The sequence below is a fragment of the Rattus norvegicus genome, chromosome 8 (assembly GCF_036323735.1).
Source record: "Rattus norvegicus strain BN/NHsdMcwi chromosome 8, GRCr8, whole genome shotgun sequence".
In the NCBI taxonomy this organism is placed as follows: domain Eukaryota; kingdom Metazoa; phylum Chordata; class Mammalia; order Rodentia; family Muridae; genus Rattus; species Rattus norvegicus.
Genome location: NC_086026.1, coordinates 59,766,983 through 59,778,570, shown reverse-complemented (window position 1 = coordinate 59,778,570; position 11,588 = coordinate 59,766,983). Strand labels below are relative to the sequence as shown.

Below are 11,588 nucleotides of genomic sequence, written 5' to 3'. Positions count from 1 at the left end.
TTATGATCGTGTATGTTTTTTTTTTCTTTTTTTTTTTCGGAGCTGGGGACTGAACCCAGGGCCTTGCGCTTGCTAGGCAAGCGCACCACCACTGAGCTAAATCCCCAACCCCGTGTATGTTTTTAATATCATTTAAAATATCTATTTTATGTGTGTGAATGTTTTACCTGCATATACGTATGTGTATCAGATGTATGTCTGGTGCCTGAGGAGGTCAGGAGATCATCAGATGCCCTGGAGTTACAGATGGTCGTGAGCCACTGTCTACGGGCTGGGAACTGAACCCATGACCTCTGTAAGAGGAACAATCCTGAGCCTTCTCTCCAGCCCCTTTATATGTTTTTAAAAATATTTATGTTTGTGCGTGTGTGTGTGTATGTGTGTATGTGTATGTGTGTGTGTATTTGTGTGCGTGTGTGTGCGTGTGTGTGCGTGTATGTGTGTGTGTGTATTTGTGTGTGTGTGTGTGTGTGTGTGTGTGTGTGTGTGTGTGTGTACTTGAACGTGAGTACCGGAATCCCTGGAGACCAATACAAGTGCTGGAAGTCAAACTCAGGTTTGCATGTTCTCAATTGCTTAGTGGTCCCTTCAGTCCTGGGTTTCTATTGTCTTAGGCCTCTTTTTTGAAGCCATCAAGCAAGCATTGGTATATTTAAAGTTTTTGCAGAGCCAGATGTGGAGGCCACCTTTACCAGCAGAGGCGGGCAGATGTATGAATTTAAGGCCAGGCCAGCCTTTTCTACATAGTGAGGTCTTGTCTCCAAAATAAATGAATTAATGGATGAATAAATAAATAAATAAAATATTTAAGATTTAAAAATGATTTTTTATTACTACACTGTGTCTATGGACAATGTGGGTATATGTGCAGACATTGGTGTTTAAGGAGGCCAGAGGACAACTTTCTACAGAAGGTCCTTTCCTTCTGCCTGGAAACTTCTGGGCAGTTCCCATCTCCACATCAGAGTGCGAGGATTGTAGCATCTGTCATCGGGGTTGTGCAGTGAGCATACTTATCCACTGAGCCACCTTGCCATCTCTGGAGAATATTTTGAGGATAGTCTAACATATATCGAATATTCTCATCTCTAGCTAAAAGAACACAGAATGGGCAAGACGTCTCAGCAGGTAAAAGGTGCTTGCAGTGCAAGCCTGATAAGGTGAATTTGGTCCCTGGAATCCTCATGAAGATGGAGGGAGAAAACTGACTCCCCACCCATGTGCTGTGGCACTCATGCTATCCCCTGCTACACACAGGTTTTGAAGAAGGAATACATATAGAAAGATTAAAATTAGGTTATTACCACTATCATGTAGGTGATGGAGGCCCTGGCAAGAGAAATGCAGAATGGCGAAGGACAGTAGTAGACTTAGAGCGTTGGTTCTCAGCTTTCCTATTGCTGTGACACTTTAACACAGTTTCTCGTGTTGGGGTGACCCACAACCGCACAATTATTTTCGTTCTTACTTCATAACTGCAATTTTGCTACTGTTCTGAATCATAATGTAAAGTAAATTATAATCAGTGTTTTCTGATGGCCTTAGGTGACCCCTGTGAAAGGATTGTTTGACCCCCCCAAAGGGGTTGTTGTCCATATGTTGAGAACCACTAACTTAGAATCTAGACCAGCACTTTGCTCTCTCCAAGTCTGTAGTAGGTCATACATAGTCAATCTGTTATCCTTGGCCTTAAGGAGTTTGGGACAAGAAGCCAGAGCTATCACATCTGGTGGCCTCTGAACTGGGAGTTCCTCTGCTCTCTGTGGCAGATGCTATGCCAGTTCACTCCAGTTTCCCTCTTACAGACTGCTCACCACCACCCCCACCTCTCCCTCAGCTCAGTCTTCAGAAGTGGCTGTCTGGAGGGACATTGCTAAAAGCAATCTCCAGGTTTTTTTCTGGAGAGTCAAGAGGTTCCCTTCTTTACTTGTGCAGCAGGTGGCAGGAGAGACCATATAACTGTCTCATTTCTAAGGCTAATTTTACTCATTCAGGTAAACTGCAGGCTCCCCTACCCAGCAAATGCCATCCATGTTCTCTTTCCTTTCCGTTACCCCTTGGCTGAGCTTTAACCTTGGGCCAGCGAAACTGCCCAGGGTCCTTTTGTCTGTTCATGTTTCTGGAAGAAATTCTTCCAGATGTGATTTGGTTAACTTAATCACACAGTCCTGGACCGCACAGTCCTGGAGTGTCAGTTTCTTCTATAAATTTCTGTAGGGATTACTCTAAACCCCATTAACTCTTTCCTCTTCAGTGAAGCATACCTTACACGTAAATGCCCGGTGTGCAGGTCTGCACCATGACAGTAACATACAGGGCTATGTTTTGTGAGAGGCAGAGTGTGATGCATCGACAGAGCTATTGCAGATGTGGGAGCATGGAAGCCTTTCGAGGATAGGTCTCCTGAAGTTCACAGAAGTCTACGGGGAAAAGCATTCCATGCATTTCCTCAGACAAAACACAGAGGTTTAACATAGTCTGTCTAGACATGTAGGTCGATGGGGTCTCTGACTTCTGGGAAGCACACATATCTGAATGCATCTCTCTCCTGCACATGAACCTTTACTTCACCTCAACACGACAGTGATGTTCAGTGTACAAGCGAGAGGAAAAGAAGTATGAGGCAGCCTGATCTTGGATCAGCTTGCAAGATACAGAACAGAATGTAAGATGGCCAGGACTGGCTTCCTCCTCTCTCTCTTCCTCCTCTTCCTTGTCCTTGTCCTTCCCTTCCTCCTCCTCTTTGTCTTCAACCTCTTCATCTTCATCCTCCTCTTCTTTCCTGTATGCATAGCTCCAGAGAGTAAGCTGCAGCTATCTGGGCAAGCAGGACTCAGCTATGCCTGAAAATGTTATTTAAACAGTTGGACATTCCTTTCTCTTGGAGGCAAAAGGTGGGGCCTCTTTTCCTTTATATGTAGAAAGACAGTCACAATTCTTCCACTAATTGGTCTCCAGTCAATATTTCCAATACACTCTCCTCTGTTTTGCATGCACCCCAAGATAGCCACGAATTTATTAATAAGCATTAAGTAAGCTACATTTCTACATTTCTCTGGCTTAAACTCTTTCCTCCTGGAATTTTCTATTCACCCATCCGCTGGACTCCTGTAAACCCACCTTAGACTAATTTCTTAGGAGCTTTCTTTTACTCTCTGGCACAAAATTGGTAATTTTTCGCTTGACATGTTACTTGTTTGGCTGCCCCATTACACTGAATTGTCAGATAACAAGGACCATTACGTTATTCTGAGGTGCATGTGTCTAATAGTTAAAGCATCTGGGATTAAGGTCTTAACTGGGTGGTGGTGATGCAGGCCCCTTAATCCCAATACTTAGGAGGCAGAGGGCAGAGGCAGGTGAGTTCCAAGCCAGACTGGTCGACAGACCAAGTTCCAGGAGAGCCAAAGCTACTTAGGCAAACATTTTTTAATTTAGTTTTTAAATGTAATTAATGGATGTGTGATGGCTGTGAGGGCTGTCGTGTCAAAGGTGTCCATTTAAATTACTTATAGGATTTTATTCTTTTGAGTTGGGCCTTGAGCTTGCCATCCTCCTGCCTCAGCCTCAGTGCTGGCTGGGATTACAGACATATGCCATACTGATAGCATTTAATAGAAACTAACCTCCTGAGACAACGGATGCAAACCCGGAGCCGGTAAATGTTGCACAAGAACGGTGGGGATTACATTGGAATGCCTTTCCATTTCAAAACCCCGAAAGCCAGGAATCTAAAACTAGGAACAGTTTGTTCCTTCTGAGGGTTCTGAACAGGCTGCCTCTGGTTTGAGGAAGTCTCTTTGCATGCCATTCTCTCACTTGGATATTGAAGTGTCAAAGTTTTCCTTTATTTTCCACTTAAGCTAGTGTTTTACTATGTTGCCTAGAACAGACCGGAACTCCTGAAATGGATGCCCCAGCCTCAGCCTGCAGAGTAATTCTAATCCTTGGCAAAGGTTTCCTTTTTGTTAAAGACACTCTCAATGTGGTACTGGGCTGGAGCGCATCTGATAAGGGCACCCTGACATTGGATTTGTCTACTCTAACCCAGGTCTGTCAAAATGGAGTTTTCACTTTCGAGGAAGACACAAATTATCCTGGGCAATTTTAAAATCCAGGCCTCTGGCTCCTCACCCACCCAACTCAGGCTAGTTCTTATAGCCTAGCAAAGACTGAACAGGAAGGGCGCCAGTGTTGCCTCCAGGTGGACCGAAAAGTGCCACGCGCCGAAACCGCTCCCAGGAGTACTTCCGGCGGGGAGGGCCGAGTTTGCACTGCGCAGCCGCGGGGGAACCGGGCTGGCCTCGGTCCCGGAAGCCGGAACCCGTAGCTTGTGGGTCTTTGGTCTGAAGACCATGAACGCGGCGGTTGGCCTTCGGCGCCGCGCGCGATTGTCGCGCCTCGTGTCCTTCAGCGCGAGCCACCGGCTGCACAGGTGGGGTGTGCCCACGTGTGTCACCGCACTGCGGGGCCTGTCCCGCTATGTCCCTGGGATCGTGGCCACGCGGGTGGGTTAGAGCCGAGCTGGGGCGGGCGGAAAAGGAAATGGTGAAGGTGCGGAGTCGCACTATGGGGCCTCACCCAGGAGAGGGCGATATAGCTCTGATCCCGGAGGATCCTCTCAGGAGAGATTCCCTTCAGAGGCTGCCTACATCCAGAGGCACAATGACAGGAGCATGGGCTACCAGGTGCAACACAGGGTAGCTTTCATCCCCCTTTAACCAAAATAATAAAGCCAGCCTTGATGCTTTCCAAAGGAGCAACACAGTCGTGATTGAATCCCAGAGACACAAGACCGCACCTCAGGGTTGGTTTCAAAGGGAGCTTCGTTACTCGAAGTTCTGCTCTCCGAACCTGCATTTCGTCATCTGGGAACAGTCATTTCTAATAGCATCCATCCACTCCTTACTGGGCACGGCTTTGTCCCATGCTAGGGGACAGGGCTGTTATAGGGAACAGCAAACACTTGTCTTTAAAATGTTTAAAATGTGGCCAAGTTTGGTGCAGTGAGAAATCTGCAAAAGTCTTGTGAACTGTAGTGCGCTGAGTGTGCGCAGTAGTAGAAAGTAAAGGGGGATAAGAAAGATCTTAAAAGAGTTTAAACTTAAAAAGTTGTGGTTTTGTGTGCTGTGTGTACAGCTTGCATGGAGGAGTCTGTGGAAGCCAAAAGAGGGCCAGATACCTTGGAACTGGAATTACAGGCAGTTCTGAGCTGCCGCGTGGGTTGGCTGGGAACTGAACCCTGATCTTTTGCAATAGCAGTAAGCACTCATAACTGCTAAGCCACCCTTCCAGCCTCTCAAAGGGATTTTTATAATACAAAGCTTACACGCAGAGTTAGTAAGGATGCACAAGATAAGACGCTGGCTGACACAAATTCATTAGGCTAGTTGTTTTCTGTCTTGAATGACAGCCATGCATAGTTGTTTTAAAGTTTCACCCGATTTGAGCGTCCCCAAACACATTGGTAAAGTTTCCGCTAGGCAGCTGCTGAGGCAGAGAAGGGCAAGATAGTTAAAGGAAGAGCCTGAGGTGGTTATTTTTCAGGAGGAACAAACATTTTTAAGCTGCTGGAGGACATGTATGTCTTCGTGCTTCTCGTTGCTCCTTGCTTCGTCTCTTATCAGTGTTCGTTGAATTGGAAAGAGGAGAATTGGGATATAGCTCAGTAGATAGAGTGCTTGACTATGTGGTGCTTGCTTACGTAGATCTCAGGGCTTGTGAGGCAGAGGCAAAGAGGGTCAGAAGTTGAAAGTCCTGCTAAGCTACCTAGTGAGTTTGAGGCCAGCCAGGGATATAGGGAACCTTGACAGAGAGAAGGCAGGAGAGCAAGGGCTGACTGAGAAGATTCGTTGAAATCTTGCTGTGGAATAAGTGGGTTGGATTTAAGGCTTTTGGTGACTTATGTGGTGCTGTAGCTTATTTAGAGAGTGGCACATTGGTTCTTGATGGAAATTCGGATAATGAGATCCAAGCCATCTCTCCGGTTGATCATCTGAAGTAAAATTGTAGAGTTTTCACAGGCCAAAGCAAAACCAATGGAGGAATTCGGAGGACTTAATTTCGTCAGACTGCTCTCTGTCTTTCTTTTGTCAGCCCATCTCTGAGTGCTGAGGAGAACTTGAAAGTGTTTGGGAAATGCAACAATCCGAATGGCCATGGGCACAACTATAAAGGTGAGCGAGGAACGAGTTCTCTGTCAGGAAGAGTGGAGAGTGTAAATCCAGAGTTTGTCAGTAGGGAGCCTGGACAGTGTCAGGGCTCCCAGCCCTTCAACCGACCTGTCAGGAAGAACGGAGAGTGTAAATCCAGAGTTTGTCAGTGGGGAGCCTGGACAGTGTCAGGGCTCTGAGCCCTTCAGTGGGAATTTAAGACAAAGAGCCATTGTCTTGGTTGGATAAGCATTCTGGTTTACCTCACAATTGTCTACTGTGTTAAAGACAGTAGAAAACAACGACAAAATGATTTAAAGCCTTTTCTTTGCCATTGGAATGCACAATAAAACTGCCCTTAACTGTTTCCTTTTAATTATGTTGGTCAGAAACTAATGTTAAAATTTGATTATAGTTAGTGTTTGAGTTCACAGATATGCCTAGCCTGATTTGAACTTGATACTATGTATATATTAATTGAAACATCAAATAGTGTCCCTTCATATATAGACTTTTTTATATTTTTATGTATTAGTTAAAATGTAAAAATTTTAAAACTTCATAGCAAAACAAAAAACTATTATTTTGAGTAAATAATGGCCAATGAACGGGCATATTGCTTCGGAATACATTGTATGACAGGAAAGGAGTTTGTTATAAAACTTCCTGGTAGTATTCTAAGTGACTTGTCGGAGGAAAAGGGATGTGATTCTTTGAGCCATGGCTAATGCCTCAGAATAGGCCCTGGAGTGTTCTGGAGGCTTCGAGAGGGCCTGACTCTCCTTTTCTCTGTAACCTCTCAGCCTCAGTGGACTTACGTGCAATATCTAGTGGTGTTTGTGTGGAACGGGGAAAAACCCAAACTTTGAAAGGTGCTGACCAATTTCCAAGCACTTCATGTGAATGCTCTGAGCACACACACTCCCGACAGTAACAGATGAGTGTTTTTGCCTGCTGAGGAGATGGGTCAGTTTGGTACATAGCTGGACACACAAGATTGAGTAGCATCTCCCTCCTCCCAGGGACACCAACCTTATAGGCAGGAAGTTTCCCCACATTTTTTGGATCTGCTAATGCTCTCCGCTCAGCCAAAGCTTCCTCCAAGCTCCTCTGTCTGGGCTGAGTCTTGCATTGATTGATAAACAGATTTTAACGAAAGGAATAGATATTTGGAGAAAGGTTGAAGTCTAGCCTTGGGGACCATAGATCAATGTTTATGTGACTAACTTGTGTGTATGTGCTAATCTGTTGAAAGTCATATGTTTTGTTGCTGTTTTTGTTTTCTTTCTCACAGTTGTGGTGACAATTCATGGAGAGGTAGGTGTTGGAAAGGGCGCTGGGTTTGTTCAGAACATGGGGCCGCCTTCCAGACAATGGTGGGGTGTGTGTGGAAAGCTTGTGTTTGTTTCAGTTGTTTCGTGACTGTGGTGAGCTCCTGCCATGCCAGACCTGCTGTCACGTGCACATGGGGAGAAGAGCCATCTAGTAGAAAGGGTGCTGGCAGGACATGGTACTTCTGTACTGAGAATATTAAGTGTCTCTAGGATGAGGCAGTGTGAGCACAGTCAGCATGTGGTACAGCCTTTAATAATCTTCGAGGTGTCTTTCACATTTAGACAGGGTCTCATGTAGCCTAGGCTGCACTTGAACTTCCTGTGTAGCCGAGAACTCCAGATCCTCCTGATTCTGTTTTCACAAGTGCCAGGATTGCAGGCACGAGCCACGCCCCAGCTTTGTGAAAGTGTCCTCATGGAGAGCCTAGAATGATATTCACGCTCGTTTTTTTCTTAGATCGATCCGGTTACAGGAATGGTTATGAATTTGACTGACCTCAAAGAATACATGGAGGTAATGCCTTGTTGGGTGCTTTATTAGTGATATCCCCTTAGTGTAATTTTTAGTACCCCCTGTTCACCCGTCTCTTGAGGTGACCTGACTGTATGAGTTGGGGTGGGTGGGGCAGTGACAGAATGTTTGCAGTTGAAGTTGTGCTGCAGTAATGGGAAGAAACGCTGTATGCTCATTTCCTGGTCTCATTGCCAATCGCATTTTTCTTCTTATTACATTTTACCCCTTTCACAACAAAACCTTTTCTTTAAAGATTTTTGTTCATTCTTGGAATGTTGTACAATTAATAAATTAAAAAAACCATATTTTCCTTTAAAAATTTACTTTTAATTATGTAAGTCAGGTTATTAAAGCTTAAGTATTGGAATGCAGAGAGGAATGAAGGAGCAGAGCCCCATAAATAAACCAGTCTGGGTGACCGTAGAGGCTGGAAGCCTTGGGTCTCTGGGAGCTGGAGTTGCAGGTGGTTATGGGCCATCCCCTGGGGGTGCTGGGAACTCAACTTGGGTCCTCTGAAAGCGCATCAAGCACTCCCAGCTGCCTAACCTCAGACCACCTCTGCAGCCCCAACTGTGGCTCTATGCTAAGTTACTGAGACAATTCACGATAGAGACAACACATCAGAATGTAGTCATTAAATTGGGGTTGGGGATTTAGCTCAGTGGTAGAGCGCTTGCCTAGCAAGAGCAAGGCCCTGGGTTTGGTCCTTAGCTCTGAAAAAAAAAAAACAAAAAAACAAAAAAACGAAAAAAACAAACAAAAAAAAAACCCAAAAAGCTTCTTAATTGTATCATTGTAAAATTCTTGCGTTGTAATTCATTCCATGGATTAAAATTGAGGGACGTCGGACAGTTAACCTATGTGGTCTTTCTTGTTCCCGAAGTTGGGAACTTTTGTTGATCTCGTTGTTTCCATTCTTCCCCCATTTGAACCTGCTTGTCTAGTTCTCTGTTCTCAAGGTTGACAGATGTTTGTTAAAAGTGTTACTAATAATTACTTTCTCATATTCATTATTCATCAGATTTATTTCTTTGCATCATTTTAAAAAGCTAATTTATTATTAGAAATACAAAGATGAGTGAATAACACATTTCCCATAGACTATATACATTACCTTTTCTGGGAGGTAGAGAATAGTAAGTGGTCAAAAATTATTGAATAAACAAATAAAGGAATGAATGAATAGTGCAGTGCTTATTAATTTAGAGAATTTCTGAAGACAGAGACTGTGCATTCTCTGGGGCACAGAATATATGCATGCAATACTGTGCACTCTTACACAGCAGGGAGAAGCCTCAGCATTCAAAGGACTGAATACTTAGGAAGCTTTGGGGATTTTCTTCCTCCTTTGGGAGCCTAAATTATTACACACTCCCACCAGTAATGACTTCTTGTGGCCATAGAGTCTGCTAGAAACTTTGATGGAGAAGTTGGGACCAGAACAAGGATCCAAGATAGAGCAAAGATATTTATTTTCTTGGTATTCATATCTCTTTATTTGATTTATTTTTTTAAAAATTAGCTAATTTAGGAGTTGATTTAGGACCTACTTTTTTTTACATATATAATTCCAGTTTTACTGAAGAAAACCAGTTATTAGTGTATCTTCTTGAAATCAGACCAGGTGGAAAATTAGTTTTACAAATGGTTAAGTTTTTGTACAAGCGCTCATGGTAAAAATTTAGAATAAGAAAATTAACAATCTCTGCTAATGACAAGAAGTAACATTATGTCAGTATGTATAAACATTAGGATGTCAGAATATATAAACATTAGGAAGTGTAATCTCCGTGTTTATTTTTTTTCTAAGACAGAGGATCAATAAATTATTCTTTAGGGCAGAATTTAGAAGATTACCATCATTTCAGACCAGGTCTTAATGGAGGTGCACTGTGCTGTGGAAGGTGGTTTGTAGTAACATTGTAGACAGAATTCAAGAAGTGCCAGACTGAACTGTGACTCATGATGGCTGTGTTTCTAGAAAGTTCCAGGAGCTCTATCTCTGTTTTTGTGGTTTCTTCCTTCTGCATTCAGGGGCGAGGACACACAGTCATGACAGGGAACTAGGTCTGACCTTGTTTCACAATCGTGTAAGACTGCTCTGTAGAACCTGGAAGGAATACTTGCCAGTGTTAAGTCTTGGCTTAATGAGAGGGGGAGGCTCAGAGACTTTGGGGGAAAGGAACCCTTTGGAGTTTGAGTCCTAAATGAGATGAGTGGTGTTCCCTTCTCTCCATTTGCAGGAGGCCATTATGAAGCCCCTTGATCACAAGAACCTGGATCTGGATGTGCCATACTTTGCAGATGTTGTAAGGTGGGTGTCACTGTCTGGCCTTGGGCAGTAGAAATGAAACAAATTAACATTGTGATTATCCTGTGATTTCTAAAATTTTGGTGTCACAGTAGATTTTGTTTCAGGAATTCCTGTTTTATATAAATATTAAATTTGAAATTTTGTTCACTATATGAATTTTGAACTTCTTTCATTCTTTTTCTTCAGCACGACAGAAAATGTAGCTGTCTATATCTGGGAGAACCTGCAGAGACTTCTTCCAGTGGGAGCTCTCTATAAAGTAAAAGTGTATGAAACTGACAACAACATTGTGGTCTACAAAGGAGAATAGATCTTAGGTTTAATATTGTAGAAAAGCTAATTTCTTTTCTTACTAGAAAAAGCTCTTTGTCCTTTTAAAGTACACAGCAGTCATCACCTACCCGTGTCTCCATGTTGTGTTCTGGTGTGCCTGAGCGTTAAAGGGATTGTGAGGTCTGTATGTAAATGCATTAAGAAGCAAATTCGCAGTGCATCCTGAGTGTATTCTTGGTGAGAAAGCAGGGGAGAACTGAGGATTGAAGCCCGGGCCTCACACATGTGAAACATATACTCTGCTCCGACATGCATCCCAGTCCGCCAAGGCCGTTTAGAGGATCTTTACCTAGAGATAGAGATTGTTTTATCTTCAGCTGGAGAGACAGCTCAGTGGTTAGGAGCACTGACTGCTTCTCCAGAGGTCCTGAGTTCAAATCCCACTAGACGGTGGTGGCTCACAACCGTCTGTAATGGGATCCGATGCTCTCTTCTGGTGTGTAGGTGTACATACAGACAAAGCATTCCTACATTTAAGAAAATACATAAATAAGTTTCAAAAATTATTTCATCTGGGGCTGGGGATTTAGCTCAGTGGTAGAGCGCTTACCTAGGAAGCGCAAGGTCCTGGGTTCGGTCCCCAGCTCCGAAAAAAAGAACCAAAAAAAAAAAAATTATTTCATCTGAGCAAAATGTTTTGATGTGGAATTATGTAAAGGTAAAATAAACCCACTTTTATTGTCTGCCTTATTTTCAGCATTTATTTTTTTTCTTGGTATAATATAAATAGTAAAAATAGTTATGGAATTTTGCTGGGCCAGGGCCTGCTGCAGGCTGACCAACTCAGCTACTATCTGGCCTACATCCAGGGCTTTGAATTGGTCTACCTACCCCAATATCTACCCTATCTACAAGCTTCTGGAGCACATGAAGGAGCTGGTCCTGCAGAACAAGAGCTACAGGATTACTGCGACCCTGTCAACAGTGTGATATCTGAATCT

General features: G+C 43.6%; 1 protein-coding gene across 3 annotated transcripts; it reads left to right on the top strand.

Annotated features, from left to right (window-relative positions):
* Positions 1-4,305: 4,305 nt before the first annotated feature.
* Positions 4,306-11,337, top strand: Pts (6-pyruvoyl-tetrahydropterin synthase). Of its 3 annotated transcripts, NM_017220.2 has the most exons (6): positions 4,306-4,435; positions 6,097-6,176; positions 7,447-7,469; positions 7,944-8,000; positions 10,244-10,314; positions 10,501-11,316. In NM_017220.2, exons 1-6 carry the CDS (start codon positions 4,356-4,358, stop codon positions 10,622-10,624), a joined length of 435 nt encoding a protein of 144 aa, NP_058916.1. In that variant the 5' UTR covers positions 4,306-4,355; the 3' UTR covers positions 10,625-11,316. The 3 variants fall into 3 exon arrangements, with proteins under 3 accessions (NP_058916.1, NP_001396444.1, NP_001396445.1); NM_001409515.1 differs by lacking the exon at positions 7,447-7,469 and having other exon boundaries at positions 10,501-11,337; NM_001409516.1 differs by lacking the exons at positions 6,097-6,176; positions 7,447-7,469 and having other exon boundaries at positions 10,501-11,337.
* Positions 11,338-11,588: the final 251 nt, after the last annotated feature.